Source organism: Falco cherrug, chromosome 5, assembly GCF_023634085.1.
Source record: "Falco cherrug isolate bFalChe1 chromosome 5, bFalChe1.pri, whole genome shotgun sequence".
Classification (NCBI taxonomy): domain Eukaryota; kingdom Metazoa; phylum Chordata; class Aves; order Falconiformes; family Falconidae; genus Falco; species Falco cherrug.
This window is the reverse complement of record NC_073701.1, coordinates 38,944,498-38,961,286: the sequence shown is the minus strand read 5'-3', so window position 1 is coordinate 38,961,286 and position 16,789 is coordinate 38,944,498. Positions and strand designations below refer to the sequence as shown.

General features: G+C 35.9%; 1 protein-coding gene across 2 annotated transcripts in view; it reads right to left on the bottom strand.

Moving 5' to 3' along the window:
- Nucleotides 1-16,789, bottom strand: part of PTPRQ (protein tyrosine phosphatase receptor type Q) — a 141,860-nt gene that overhangs the window by 60,042 nt on the left and 65,029 nt on the right. For both annotated transcript variants that reach the window (XM_055712885.1, XM_055712886.1), the window contains exons 35-42: nucleotides 15,382-15,542; nucleotides 13,692-13,837; nucleotides 6,733-6,898; nucleotides 5,998-6,288; nucleotides 5,462-5,737; nucleotides 4,514-4,665; nucleotides 2,552-2,693; nucleotides 58-327 (exon numbers count right to left, since the gene is read on the bottom strand). In XM_055712885.1, coding sequence (XP_055568860.1) covers nucleotides 58-327; nucleotides 2,552-2,693; nucleotides 4,514-4,665; nucleotides 5,462-5,737; nucleotides 5,998-6,288; nucleotides 6,733-6,898; nucleotides 13,692-13,837; nucleotides 15,382-15,542 — 1,604 coding nt within the window. The remainder of the gene's footprint in view (nucleotides 1-57; nucleotides 328-2,551; nucleotides 2,694-4,513; nucleotides 4,666-5,461; nucleotides 5,738-5,997; nucleotides 6,289-6,732; nucleotides 6,899-13,691; nucleotides 13,838-15,381; nucleotides 15,543-16,789) is intronic.

The window sequence follows — 16,789 nt, the reverse complement described above, 5'->3', positions numbered from 1 at the left end:
TTGTTTCATGGTCATGATTTAAATTAAACAAAAGAATTAGCTTGAATATTTGTTTACCTTTTTCTGGAAGTGTACTGGCATTGCATATCTGTTCTTCACCATCACCAGCAGACGTTGCAGCTTTTATTTTAAATTGGTAAGTAATGTTGGAAAGCAGATTTCTAAAATTATGCAGTGTATCATAAGATGAAAAATTTGTAGAATTTCCTTCAACTGTTATGATGTAATGAGTAATTACACCGTTGGATAAAGCAGGAGGGTCCCACTGCACTAGGATTGATTGCCAATTCATTGCAATACAATGAACATTCTGGACAGCATCTGGTACTTGAAAGATATACATGCATCAAAGATTAACATTCCCACACAATTAAAATGGTAATCACAGAAAAATATTGTCAGTGAAGCAGATCCAATGTTCACAGTGAGGGTCAAGCATGCCAGTGGCAGACAAATTGATAAAAGAAAAACATTCAGAGAACAAAAATATGTCTTTGTCCTCATTTCCTTCATTTCCAACTACTATGAACATGACTGATGCTAGTACTTGAAACAGAAGAGGCCATCTATCTGGCTTTTTTCTAGTTGTGTGCTCCCATTTTATTTTCACATCTGCTTATATTTTTCCCATGTTTTTTTAATCAAAGTTCAGTAAACATAGAAACCCATATACATACTCCACAACAGTATCAACAGCAGAAGTCCCTTATTTATCTGTTTAGCTTTGTTTCTTTTAGGCACTTTATCATATATCTCATTATCCTTTCAGCAGAGGCATGACCTGCACAGAAATCACTGGGCAGGTTTCAGAGCTGTCATATAAATGGTATTACCTTACTGTTCCCCACCTCCTTGCTGATTCCAGCAGGAAAAATCTTTTTAAGCACTCATAAAAATATAATAAAAGGTAGCAAACACTATACTTATCCTGAAAATAGATAATTTATCTGCAAACAATTGATTAAATAGAACAATGAATTAAAGTATTTCACAAAGGCCTAAACTGCTGGCTGTATCAGCTAAGAGAAAATGAATAGATAATGACGGGTGCCCCAATCTACTTCCTCTACTGAAACATGTCCAGGAATCCACAGAACAGTGAAAGGGCTGTCAGTGAGGTACCAGAAATGGAGGGAAACATGTTCATTATCACCACATAGAGGTAAATTAATCTCTTTAAAATGATTAATTTTCTTTTCTGAGTTCAAAGAAAAATCTTGCTTCAAAAAGCAGCATCTGCAGTAGAAAGATTAACTGGCACTCTTAATAAAGACTAGAGACAGAATCCTTAGGCGAACTCAGTGAGGAACTGATCCAGCAGTTGCCCGAAATCTGGGTTGGAGGGAATAGAAACAATGCTGCAAGAAGCTGAGCACAGAATCTGAGAAAAAGCTGCAAAATGAGTAGACCACAGTCCTGTGGGCAGTGTGTCTCCAGCACTTCTGAAGAAAGTACCATGAATATGGAATGTCAGTGATGAAATGAGACAAGTGACGGATGACCATAGCTCTTGGGCAGGACAACCTCCAGCTGCAGAGATTCAACAGCCAATCTGAACCAGTTCAGTGATGGTCCAAATTTCTCATGGTGTTGTAACTGCTGGGTACAATAAACAGCATAATTTTTCCCAGAACCCTGTTCAGAACTTTTACCAGTTCTGGAAAGAATATTTCACTGAAAGCGTGGTCTTGAAAAGCTGTTGACCATGTGAGATCTTTTGATACTTTGTCTACTCCCTTTGCTGTCAGTATAAAGGAACCTGAGAGTTCAGACACAGCCTCCTAACCCATGCTAGTCGCTGGCACTGGCAGCCCTTTATGAAGGACAGGAATCTGGGGATTGCTCTGACCTGGCAAAGGAGCTACAGTTTTGCACAATGGCCAGTTTCACAAACCCACAGAGCTCCCGGACTCTCTTTGGTAAATGTTGAATGTTCACTTTCACATGATACAATTTTTCATTTTGAAACAACCTGCAACTTCAAAAGAAGACACAAACCAAAACTGCATATAATTAATTAATGAAATCAGCTACACTGCATAGTCTTCCCCAGTTGTCAGGAAGAATAAGATCTAACAAATAAGGATATTTAATTAGTGGCTAGCTCCCCTCCTAAAATAAATCATAAAAAATGTTAAAAATGTGTAGTTGTTTGATACAATGTCCAGTTCATTTGCCAACCTTTTGTCCAGCTGCTTTTGATACTGCTAAAGTTTCAGTTATTTACACAGGGATCTGAATTATCACTTTGATCTGCAAAGACTGATATCTTATTTTCCTCCCTTTATCAGTGATGCTATTAAAATATTTATAGTAGCTATATAAGCCTCTCATTTCAGATGAGGACATGTCTAATTCTACACTTCCGACATCAAACTTCAAACCCAGCCTATCCGGTACAATAGGAATGTGAATCGGTGTTACACAGGCAGAAGACGATGAGATAGTGTTATGTTACATTTTCTTTGGAGAGAAGAGGAAGATTGCTGTTCAGCCATAGAAGGAAAACATATTTAAACAGAACTGCAGCTTAAAAAAAGTCATGTCTAACCTGATTCCATCGTTGTAAACTGGACAGCATTACTGAACTGATTGCCATTCCCAAGCTTGGTAAATGCAGACACACTGATAAAATAGGGGCTAAACGGTTCCAATCCAACAATGTTTGCCTCGTGGTTTGAACCTGAAATGTTCTTAAGGAAGGAAAAATTATTAGTACTCAGTTAATCTGTGTAAACATTGTGGGCCTCACCTTGAACCCACTGAAATGAACAGAAGATTTACAGCCATACTACTCTGAGTACCTTTCAGAGTAGTCCCTGAACTCAACAAAAAGGAATGCAGGGTCAAATTCTTCCTTTCCCTTCTCCTCTCCCTCTTTCATTGTGGCTTGTGAGGAAGATATGCCAAAGGGTGGTATCATAATTACCACAGAATTGTTAGAACAGATTAACTCCACATATGCCTTACTTACCAATACTGAAAACTCTTGCCACCTCCACATTGCCACATCAACCCCCTCTCACCTTCTGTTTCCTTACTACACCTCTGCAGTGTAACAGGTCATGGGTCATAGCTTCTCATTTATTTTACTTTAACTGAGCCAGACACACAGACTGATAAGAGCTTCAAAAAAAGCTTAAAACCACAGTTCAGTTATTGGTAGCTGTTTTTCCCAGAGCATGCATGGCACCTTTTGTGCAAACGTTGAGAAGACTATAATAGCAGCAGGGAAAGAGCTGAATTTCAGCAAGAAAACCTGGTGAACATCTTGTGGGATCCAAGTAATCGGAGAATTATGGTGCCTAAATACAATAGTTCTATATAAATTGCTCTGCCTGTCTTGCTGCCACAACCTAAATCTAATTTCTTGCCCACATAACACGACAAAATGTGAAGAAACATGGGGCATAGTGGGTGCATTCAAGTGCTGTGACCAGTTTCTGCATTCTAATTGGGTTTGAGCCTGCCTCAGATGGACACTGGATAATAACCTTTGGTGGTGCCCATGAGTGCCCTAAGAATGTGTTTCCAAAGGCAGCTGGCTGTTCCTCTTCCATATGCATTGTGCTCCCCCTCTTCCAAGGATTATGGAAGAAACTGGGGTGATGCCAGCACTTCATTCCACAATGGGGAATAAGGAATAACAGCAGACTGTGTAGGGGGCAGCACAGTAGGCCACCCCACAGGGACTAATTTCCACAATGCATATGCTTAACCACAGCACAATCAGTTTCCTTGCATGCTAAGTCTCTGTAGCAAGAACTGTATTGCTGAGGGAGCTGGAGTAATGAAGCTTCTCACAGTCCCAAGTATATCTCACACTGCATGTCTTAAACTCATATGTCACTGCAGCAATGTCTTTTCCCTGCAGCTTTCACAAGCATCTTGGGTGAACAGAATCCACTATACAGTTTCTAAGCCTGAGATGCAATTCTGGCCTCACCTTGCTGCCTTTTTACAGTTCATGCCACATTTCTTGATGCCATCCAAGCAACCACATTTAAGCAAATACAAATGCTGTGATCAAGAGTGTATATAATTTTATAGCATTTAAGTTAAAAAATATTCAGTTATTCAGCAAAAATAAAAAAATGCAAACCTCTAAGCAGTTTTTCAAGATGACTATGAATGTCTGTCTGTCCCTGTGAATCTTGAAAGTCTGCAGACACTAAATAGCTAAACTAAGGTAGCCACAAAACAAGTAACTACCATGATTTTCTAACCTCAAACTTACACTGAAATATGAGATAAAGTTTAATAAAGCTCACCATTAATGAAATATTAGAAGCTAAAAGCAAATTAAAATCTAATAATTATTTCCTATCTAATTTTAAAAATTTAATTACAGGCATGGTAGGAAAGTAAGCAAACTGTCTTAACAAATAGGAATTTAGAGGAACATCCTAATTCTAGGAGCATAACAGACATTTAGAATATTTGTCACCTATTTTGATCCTAAAGCATGAAAAAAGCATTTTAGAAAATTAAACACTGTTAATTATAAACATACCCAATAAAATAGTTTTTCAGTGTTGTTTTGATAAATCTTAAAATTATATCTCATAATAACACCATTTGACTGAGGACTTGGATCCCATTTTAGCCACACGGAATCTGCAGTGTAGTTGGTAATGGTCAGATTCTGGGGTGGAGCTAATGGCACTGCAAAGGAGAAATACTAGTGAGTTCCAAATTACAAATAATCCAGGCAAAACCAAACACTTTGGAGAAGCAGAAGAACACAGGTACTTTTGTTACCATTTGTATCTGAACTCAACAAAACATTACTTCATTGCTATTTTGATCTTTTTTTTTCTCTTTGGCATGAAACAAATTCTGTTAATCTGGAATACATGTTTAGTCAGCAAGAGATATTAGAGATCTCACTAATCTATTTACACATCCGCGTTGTCAGAACTAAGGCATTTAAGAAAATCTGTATTACGTATATTACTGGAATGTGATATACCTCACCTCCTACATCATATATTGAGTGCATCTCAATATATATTTACAAGATATATCATTTACCATGTGGCTGAGAGGAGGATCATGTAAAAGAGACCTGTGTGTGAATGTGTTAGAAATATTTCCATGTTTTATCATTTTTCAGTTACGTTGGGGTATGAAGAGAAAGGTATTGCTGCTTGCTTCAAAATCCCTGACATCTGGCTAACTGTAACACATTCCAAAAGCAAAAGGCATTTCTCCTTGGAGTTATTTTTTTAATCATATGCAGAATGCAACCACCTCTTGCACATTGTGGCAGAAGGAGGAGAACTCAGGAAAGACTTCCTTTTAGTCTTTCCTTCTTCTGAAAGCTCATCATGCACAGACCAATGGAAAATGAATCCTTCATCTCAACTCTTGACAGGTCTGATGTTCAGATCTAAGACAGATGCAGTAACAATGGGCCAATATTTCAAAGTTGGTTACAATTACAATTGAATTTGCTCACCTGACTCATCTGTGTAGAACTGAAGCATGGCAGATGGACCAGATCCTTTTATTGTTCTCGCAGCTGCATAAATACTGTATAATGTGAATGGTAGAAGGTCTCCCAAGATGATAAAGTTATTGGTGGTAGAGAATGAGTTATTCCTTTCTGGCCCAAATAAATTTAAATCATAACTTCTTATAATACCACTTGGCTTAACAGGAGGGTCCCATGAAAGCATAACTGAGGTAGTTGAGAGATTTGAAAATGTTTTGATTATAGGTGCTGATTCTGGGACTACATGAAAAAGTAAGAAAGAGAAAAACAAGAGTAACCTCAGAAAATATGAGTTACAATGAAAAATGTCTTTTAGCTATCAGTTAAACTGGAAAATTCTATTTCATGGTCTCAACACAGAAACGTGTAGCAGTTGTTTGTGTAAATGTATAGCAAAAAAGCTTTAAGTAACAAGAGAAAAACAGACACAACAGTATTTTTTTCTTTTAGAAAACTATTCTTTTTCTACATTTCCTTAGGAATAAATAAAATATACTTACCATCTTCATCCGTTCTTATATGCAGACTAAGAGCATGCAGTTCAGAAGATCCTTTATCAGTGGCTGGTGTGATTTTCAGAATGTAATCAGTGTATTTCTCCAGATTATCAAAAATGATGCTTGTGTTGTAAGTAAGGAAAGACAATGTCTTATTTGTTCCCGGTTGCAGTAAACTTAGAGAAACATGAAAGAAGACTAAGCCATTTGGCTGGGATGGTGGAAGCCAGCTTACATTTACAGAAGATGAAGAAATGTTTTGATAGACCAGATTTTCAACAAAACCATCTGGGACTATGAGAGACAAGCAAAAAATAAATGCATGGATTACAGTAATAAAGCACCAAAACCAAAACAGAAACAAATATTCAGTATGATTATTTTGTACAATTTTAAAAAATCATTTATGTTTCACTATCAAAAGCAAAATATCTTGAAAGCCTATATGAATAATCATCTATGTTAAAGTTGTTTAACAAGAGTCTTAATGATGGTTTAAGACTATTTTTATTGCTTGTATCCAGAGAAGCTTGTGAACTACATTATTAGTGTTACAAAGCAAAGACTCATATTAAAATGTCTTCCTTGCAAAGAAAAAATACTGCAGTTTTGAAAACAGCAGTTGCTGGACTTTTTTTAAACTTTGCCATCATAACAGTAAAACAACTTTAAGGTTAAAGAATATTTAATAAATGGAAGCACTGATATACACTGAGCATTAAAAAGTTATTAACTTACTATCCTGATCTGTATACACATCTATTATTTCACTGGTCTTGTTTCCATCTCCAAAAGCTGTACTTGCAGTTAACCATAGAGTATAATGACTGTATTTTGCCAAGTCATCCAAAATTGCAGACTGGGACATACTGACATCACTGTCGTTACCATAACTTGAGAAATTCTAAAGGAAAAAAAAAAAAAGTGTTGCCATTGAAAATATTATTTATTCATTGTTTTATCTTTCTAGTTTCCCATTTACCCATCACCAACATCAACAGATATGATTCAACAGAGTGTTCAGGAGACATAAATCTACTCTTTGACTCCTAATGAGTCCTGATTTTTACTGCAATACTCATTTATTGTATTATGTTTATTGTTACTCCTTGTAAGTACTACAAAATTAAGTACTACATAATTGACTTCTGCTGCTGTTTGTAGTTGTTGAATGTCAATCCATCTTTTTTTAAAACATTAAAACTGTAATGCAATGTGTTTATCTATATTGCATCAAGAAAATGAAAAATAAACCCCATCATCTGTTAGGTGCTCATAGATTACATGATCACACATGTGGCTGCTTTCCCTGACCTGCATGGAGCAAATCAAAGGATTTCTCTCACTTCGTCCCATCTTTATGAGTAGAACTTACAGAAAATTGTCTGATTTTGAATTTAAAACTTTCACCAGCAGAGATCTTACCACAACACTAGATAAACTGTTCCTTTTGTTAGTTGTCCTTTCCATTAAAAACATGCCATTAATTGTAATGCAAATGTCTATACCCAGTGGATTGCATTACACTGAGGGAACTGACAATTTCTTTTTTTTTGTGCAGTTACTTGCTAACAAAAGGTTTGCAACAGAACTAAGACTCACTTTCTTTTGAACTATATAAAAAATTCTACTAAAACTATGACTATAGCAATAGACTAGTGCTCTATATAGATTAGCCTCTCTGAGGAGGCTATTCCTGTTTGGAATGAACCATTTTGGAAACCGAAAAGAAAAAAAAATATAAATCAGATTATTTATGTAAGGCCAGCTATTCCACATAACTGATTGTGTAAAATCACCCACTGCTTTACAGGAACCTGACTTAGGTGATCCAAAGCAGTTTGGTTTATGATTTGAAAACTGTTGACAGGTTAGGTACTCCATAAGCATATTCAGCTCCAGCATTGTGTAGGAAATCAAAGCTTTGCTCCTGATTCAAAGATTCCGTATCATTCCTCGCCAGGAGCCACATTGCCCCGTTGAGCAGATAGCATGGGCAGCACTTCTCAGGACCAAAGAAATCCTTTTAATATTTCTACATAGCAACATTTTCATGGTAAGATGGATTTTGCTCAATCCCCTGATGAATTGCCTAGTACATATTCCAGTTATGTGGCTTACCCACTGTTTTCGGTGTTTCATCCTATTCACACCCTCCATTTCCTTAAAATCAAAGTTAGCTTTTAATTAAACTCTTTCATTAAAAAAAAAAAAGAGAGAGGCTGTGATAGCAGGCTTAGTAAACCAGGAGAAAGTTGACTGTAATGTGTGCATATTTAAATTCAGAAATACCACAAATAAACACAGGTATACTAAAAGTGCACATTAAAAACAGGTTATATTTCTCTTCCTACAGAAGTCGCTGTGATATGCTCTACAAAACAGCTGAGTCAGTACTGTGCAAACTGATGGTTCAGTATGAAATCTTGATGTCTGTCACCAATACATATCAATTTATATATCTAAAGTAACATTTCATTAATTTTTTTGTACAGGCAAAATTATTTATTTCTGCAGAAAACAATAGGTGACACTGATTCATTTCCCTAAAATTTTTATCTGTATCTGAAGTCCTAGTTTTGCCTACATTCACTAGTGAGTACCTAAAATAAATAAGTAAACTGCTTGGCAATGAAAATGTAAGCCTGTATTTTGCATGCAGAACAGAAGCTGCACAAATTAGTAAGTTAAGTTTCTATATCCACTGATTAACAGATTTAGAGCACACAGGTTTGTCTGAAAGAGGAGGTTAAGTCAACATCAGTCAAAATACTAAGAAATTCCACCTTAATATATGACTTTCTTCTAAATGTAGATGGAAACTCACACTATATTCATGTAAGTAATTGAAAAAAGGCTGGGAAGACCTTTGCTTTACACTTGGGTAGGGTAAGATACAGGAAACAGAGGATCAAATTCTAAGGTATTTAATTAAACTTTCTGATACTCCAGCACAGTATGACAGAAAAAACCTTCTGACCCAGAAGCATCATTCTGCTTCTGTTGTTATTATTATATATTGTAATTATTAATATTTAGTATTGATAATTAGTTTTTTAAAAGACAATTCTCTGAGTTTTGAAGGTAAAAATGTCAAAGGTATCACATAAAGTTTCAGCTCTAGATTTAATGGGAGTTTATTGGTATGAACAGCTGAAAATCCAACTCATAGTTTAAAAAGCATACCTTTACAATTTAGTCAGCTGTCTGGCCGTCAAGGACTCAGTGAACCAATGTGAAGGCTCTAACAACAGGCTTTTTAGTGGTTCAACAAAAACCGTTTTAAGAAGTCGTCCCTTTACTATAAAGGAGCCCAAGGACTCAGGATTACCTCAAACTTGTGATATGACAAAATATTAGATAAGAATGAACACATAATTAAGAGTAAGGGTGAGCAGGAAGAACTGTGTGAGTACAAACTGAGAAAAGATGAAACTTGCACTAATTGTACCCTGGGGATAGAACACTATAGGAAGTTTTACAATTAACTGTGGCTGCAGATGAAAGCAAACAGCTTAGGATCTTTGGCTACAGCTGAAGAAGTTCTTCCTTCTGTCCCTTTCTTCATCCATACATGAAAGAAGTTTTGACATAGCAAAGTATCAGATTATTAAAAGCATCTAAGTGTAAGCAATACACACAGGCCATGAAAGCGTCAGCAGAAAGTAGTATCTTCTTCACCTCAGGAAGCAGCAGAAATTTTCAGTGGCATAAAGCTGTAATTAGTTGTACGCAGACAACACAGTGCTGCTGTTCTTCACTGTTAATCTTCTTCCCCTGTTCTGTTTCCTTCTCATGTTCATGGTATTGTGCTGTTTTGAGTTAGAGTATCACAGACTTTGGCAGTCAGGTGAGACTGGTGACACTGCGAGGGCTAATCCAAGCCAAACCTCAAGGAGCATGATTCACACTGTTCCAGGGCCAACCTAAGTGAAGATAATTCCTCTTTGTGTGCTGTACCATTCTGAGGATAGCTTTTAAAAAACATTGCAGTGTATTTTAGAGAAGTTCCCCTTTTCAGTCATACTGGTGGTGGTGAAAGAAAATGTTTGATTGTTAAGTTAATGTGGCACATTGCTTGCATCCTTTGTCTACACCTGAAAGGCAGACCAAGCCAAATTTCACTCTTAACTGTACAGTCTTGTTCACTTGGCTTGAAGTACGGGGGTGGATGATTTAGGGTATAATGTTCAGTCTCTAGAAGGGCTGTGGGCTTTTTTTCTCCACTTAGTTCCTGGTTCCCCTGTCTGCTTTGGCAGAGCAAGGCAGTTGTCATCTGTACTGAAACTCCACACTGGAGAACTTTTTCCAAGCATAAATTTATATTTGTAATTAGCATCTTTCCCACATTCTTGCTAATCAAAACACAAGTACAAAAAGATTGAATAAAAGTTTATTCAAATCAACAATATCTCTTAAAGATCAGTATTTAGCAACCAGATAATCACTTCCATAGATTCTTTGACTTCATTCCTCAGTAAGAGGGAGAATGTAGGCACTATGATTTGCTTCAAGCACCATCCAAGGCACTGTAGAACAAAACTCGCAAAGCTGCTATTGCAAACAGTGAAAGCTTAAACTGTAGGAATCCAGCAGCGTCATAGAGAAACGATGCAAAGACGAGGTATAGTGCCATATCATCTGTGTAGGAAGTGCCCTTCATCAGAATACGTACTATATCTTTACTGCGCTGGAGCAGAGTAGCAAACATAACCCGAAAAGCAGCATTTTCCCTAGACTTGTGGCAGGAGAAGAAGAAAGATAAAGCTGACCTTGAACCTAGCCTAGTGCAAGTGATGGCTTCTTCTATTTGGCTACCAGTCATTCCTCCCGCTCCGACACTTTTTCTTTTAAGACCTGTCATCATCCCCATAGAAACAGCCTACTCATCTACCAAAATCCTCAAATCTAATCTCCATCAGCCTACTCATCTACCAACATCCTCAAAGCTAATCTCCATCATAAATTTTTCCTTCTGCTGTTCTGGTTCTGAATCCTAGGTCTGAGCATCCCAGGCCTTCTGATTGGACAGCCACAGTGTGATTTTTCATGTAGACCTGCAAATCAAAGAAACTATACATTACTTTTCTGCCCTGTGAAGGTATGTAACTTTTTTCTTTTTAAAGGAAAAGTATTTCTCCTGCAAGTTTCTGCATCATGTCAAGGACTAAACTGCATCCTTTATCTCAGGTCTTTTGTTTTCTTTCCCCTTAAACAAAATGCTTTACTCTGCAGCTACTAAACTCCTGTTTTTAAGCTATTCATAATCAGTGCTTTATATTAACTAGGTTTTAATATGCCTGAGGCGTTTGAGAACATGTGAGAAGAAGAGAGAAACTGAGACAACAGAATAGCAGTAGTTTTAGTATGACTTTTATATCTATTTCAGATCATGCCAGCACTGGAAGATGTTAATTTTCTTGATATTCTTCAGCCAGGATGGTTTTCCAGGCTTCTAGAAGATATACTTTCAGACTTGGACCTCTGTTATTATGTTCTGACAAAGAAGCAGATGAAAGACTGGCAGAGAATGACTGCCTACAAGCAGTGTGCCTGAGAAGGTGGAGTTCCTAGAAATGTGAAAAGATCATACTAATTTTTTAAATCTCCTGTATCATTTCCCAAATTGAAAATACAGATTGGATGAACATAAGCAAAATGGTGACCTAGTTGCAGAGTATTACAGTTAAGGATTATTTCTTTCCAAATGTGTGCAATACAAAACTTACTAACAAACCCTGCAACTATATTCTAAGTTACAGATAGTTGTAAACTGTATGTGTGCATACACTTATACAGCTTAAAACTGTATATATCATATTTATACATCAGGCTGCATTCACACATGCATTTCTCTGTTGTAAAAAGAGTAATATAAAATATCTGACAGAAATAAGCAGGGGAGATTTGTTTTTTTCTCCTGTTTGAAATCAGTCTTGCACCCACAGGAATGCCAATGCACAGAATAGGAGTGCAATGTAGATACGGTAGTTGCCATGCCAAACAGTGAACAGAGAGGCATGTGAAGGGCAGGTGAGTTAAGGGGAGCAGACAGATTAGGACTGGATTGTGATTTGAGAGATTAATGCTGGTCTCCCATGGCCAGTAAGAGACAGATGCAACAGCAGCTGAAACGTATTTTCTGATGACAGAGGGATGGGTTAAAAATCAAAGCTGAAAGGGCAAAAATGGCAGTTTCCACACCTAGAAGTGGAGCTACTGTCAGTGCTTTTCTGCTGTCCACCACATAGCATGCCAAAACTGTGATAACTTCTACCCATCCTTTCCTTCCCAACTACATCACACGATAATGAAACTGGACCCTCACCTTGCTGTGCCAGGGCTACTGTGCTCCATCTTTGCTATCTTGCTCCTTCATTTCCAGTGTCATGGGCACATCCAGATGGATTTTAGCTCTCAAGTGTATCAGTTTCACCTTAATCATTCACCTGAGTTCCACCTTCCTAAAGGCAGGAATAGCTGAAGTCTGTAGTCCTCCTCTAAAGTTGCTTGGGTTGTCCAAGAATTAGATAAATGCAGACACTTCATAGGTCAGGCTAGTTCAGGTAATGCAGTGGTGTAAAGGTCTCTCCAGGGATTTGTTAGGCTAAGAAAAACTCTTTTGGTATAACGGTGCGTGCAAGCAAAGTCTGAAGCTCTGAACTGTAGCCCTGATTTTAATCTCATCAGAATGTGAATTCATGGCATGGTCCTGCTTGCATCTGAAACTATGCAGACTGAGCCTGGCAACCACACAGCTTCACAGAAGTCAGAGAAGTGTATGCACTGAAGTATGTCAGAAATAATTCAGTCAAAGGTATTTGTAATATTGGTGAATATTTTTTTCTAGTTATCCTCAAACACATTCATACCTCACACTAGATATATCTTGAACACAAAGTTATGCAGTAGAAGTAATTTCTCATGCATTAGTTTCTTCATTAATTTATATTTCTTTCTTTTCTTCCACATGTGTAAAGCTTGTAACCAAAACCCTGTAAAGGAAGCTTGTTTCTTCTTATTATATTTCTGTATTATAATATACTCTTAGAAAGGAGAACAGAAAAGCTATATATAAAATTAACAGATGTGGTGCATAATTAAGGATGAAAGTAGCAACAAAGAAACCCTACATGGAAATGTGCAGATCACCAAAAAATTATAAATAACATTTTGTCTTTTATGCTTTAACTTAGGAATCTCAATACCTTTGTTTCAATATACTAAACAGTAATTTCCTTTTGAGAGTAACAGAAAAAAAAGAAACAATAATTTATTCACTACTTTGACATTATCTTCTTCTTTTCGGTACTGTAAATACATGTATTAAAACCAGAACTGTTACAGAAATTCATTCCAATTGATAGATTAGACAAAAATAGTCTTAACAGTACAATGAATGTAATAGGTCTTGTACCTATCAATGCTGTGCATAAAAATGTATTAGATATATGTGTGTGTGTATACATGTACATGTAAACTTTGCAATATAGAATATTACACAAAACCTATTTGCTTTAATGCTTAATAAAATGAATATCCAATGACATGATTACAAGATGTGCTTCTCTCTTTGTATGTTAAAAAACTGCCTTGTGATAAAGGAAATATGAAATAACAATATAATGATAACTATAAATGAATTACTAGAACACTTTATTGAATTATACAAGAGAAGAATACAAAAATAAGCTCACCTGTATGAATATTCCTGAATGATTTTTGAAATAAACTGAGTAGTACAGTATATTTCCATTAGGTTTTTGAGGAGGAGACCAGAATAGCATTATTGATGTGGAAGTAAGGTTTCTGTACACAACATCTTTTGGTGGATCACTTGGTGCTGAAAAAATATTAAGTATTAGCATACCTAACTCAAGGTTTTGTACATTTTAGTGCCCAAGAAACACCCACTACAGATTTGACATCCTATGTCAAATTAAATGTATTTCTGATTATTTCCAGAAGCAGTTTTTATACCATAATGAAATACAATAGTAGATATAAATACATTTTTAAAATGCTATTTTGCAGACACAATTGTATTTAGCTTCATTTGTAAACAGATACGCTTTTCTTATAGAATTTGTCTTGTACTTACTGCTTTGGGCAGATGGAAAAATCTAATTTGCAGATACAGAAATTGACTGAGTTAGGCCTTTATGCTCCATATATAGTTAATAGGGAAAAGAAAGATTTGTTTCAGAAAATCTAAATAAAAATCCTTGTTCCCTCTTTTCTGATTATAAACAGAATTTAGGCTCTCAGCTCATGTAGCTAAACCAGATACTTGATCATTTCTGGTTTTTTCCTCTTTCCTCAGCCTAATAAATGTGCAGGAAGGACCCTGTAAGTCTTCTTCGATTAGCCTCTCCTTCTGTCATATAAAGAATAGCAGCATATGGTCCTTCTCAGTAGCACAGTGCTGTAGGAGACTCAAATTCAGTTCCTGAAGTCATCATAAGATAATTTAAATCCCTCTTTCTCACTATCCAAGAAAGTGCTCTACACAACATGCAATAGAGTACTGAACACTGTAAGTTATCTTATCTCTCTTATTTTGTGCTGTTCTAATTTGCATAAAATACTAAAATATTAATTGAAGGAGGAACTCCCAAGATCAGGTCCTAAAAATTGTGCCCTGGAAAGTCAGTACATGTTTCCATAACATCTTCAATAGGAAAGACTGGGAATACCTACAACCTGATGATTTAGACAGTTTTTTTATGGATGGCTAATCCTACCACTGATTGTGTGTTGGGAAGTCAGTTTATCTATGCACAAAGATTCTGAAATATGCCTGCATACTATCCATCTTGGACCAGATTGTAGCAACATAACTGATGGGAAAACCAGAGACAATAATTGAACTGAATGACTTTCAAATCACAGTATATACTATCATCATTTATAACAGTCATCTACCATGTTGGAAGTATAAAATACTGAAAATATAATAAATAAATCAGTGTACACTTACAGATTTAATTTTCACTTTAAAACTATTTCAGACTTGAGAGACTCTAAAGAGTATTAACCCTAGAAGAAGTTGTGTCATGGCAAGGTAAAGAAAAGAGCTGTTAAAAGATATTATAAAATTAATTGTACTTGTTTCAACATTTAAAAATAAAATTATTTTAATCTTACCTGTTTTGAAGGGTAATGCAAAGTTTTGCTCAGTAAATTAACAGAAACGCCACCATAATTTTATAGAGCTATGGCTATAGGTGTACACACACAGAAAGACACACACAAACAGACAGGTAGAATGTCTCTTCTTGACCAGTCAAATGCCATTTATACTTCAGTAGCTTTATTAAATTAAATAAGGCTGACAGGAATTTAAGGCTGAACAAAATTAGACATTCATACTATAGATAAGCTTACCTCCTTCAGAAGTTCTGAATATTATAGTATCACTTTTTATGTTGCCATCTCCAAATCTTGTACTTGCTGTTAGGTAAGTACTATACTCATAGTTATTTTCCAGGTCTGTGAACTGCAATGACGTTTCTGTTACATTAACACTCCTTTTTGACATTTTATTCCTAAAGATAAAGTATTTTATTAATTATATATACACACTATTTCTGTATGTATGCAAATGTGGCATATGATATACAATTGAAAAATGCAGTATTGTGGTAAATACAAATATTTTAGGCTTTAAAAAAAGACAACAGCAACTTTTGTCTTTTATGTTGCAAAGCTCACTTTTGTACTGTAGCATCACAATAGGGCTTTTAGTTTTGCTTTAAAAAAACAAACACAGAAATATATTTGTAAATTATATCAGGAAAGACAATGATTATATGGAGTATCAAGGACAAGCATGTCCATCTAGTAACTGCTATCAAATGGTTGTGTGGTACCCTTGGGAAGGACACAGTAGGGCATAACTAAACTGTCTCCCTGGACAGGAATAGCGAAATATAAAAAGATTATAGCAGGGAGCATGCCCTACTGTGACTCTGTGAAATTGGTCAGAAGGCTGAAGTTATAAATGGAATAATAGAAGATGATATGGAACAGGAATTAGCTGGTGCTGAGTTAATTCTGGTGGAATGTAGCAGGGGATCAGAATGGAACTCTAGTCAGGTCAAAACCCGCCTAGAAAGACTGTAGGATGTAACATTAATAAAACACTGGTATTAGCATAGGTATGAAATGATTATCAGAAAGTAAAATAAGATATAGAAATAGCTAACTTGAATTCAAAAAGTCTGCTATATCTCATTAAATTTATTTAATCTTTTATGAAAAAAATAGCAGGAAAAAAAAAAGGTAGCTAATGTTCCATTCCTGCAAAAATTTCTGTATGAGTGGGTGTCCTGTGTCTTTAATGGGATTTCATACAAGGATGTTAATTTGACAAGTAAAACCAAATATCTTGCTCCAGGAGTCACTGTGGAGCTCTTCACAAACAAGACAATGAGTTCTTATTCTACAAAAAAAAAAAAAAAAAAAAAAAAAAAAAAGAGAGAGAAAGACTGATCAAAATTATTAGAAGGGCTGATTTTCATCCTTTGATAAATGAATGAATGTCTCATTAGCAAGGATTCACCACCATCTCATACTCTTGAAATAAAGTCACATTAACAAACAATTGGAATGAGAAAATGTATCAGAATGAAAAATCTAAATTTTTCCTATCTCTTTCAGATTTGGAGTGGGATGTCTGTTGACGTGGGAAAGGCTCTTGGTAACAAAGTTAACAACATTTACATTTTCCTCAAACTTCTGACATTTTGAATAATCAGTAAAGAGATACAAAAGGTTGCAGCTGCAGTTATCA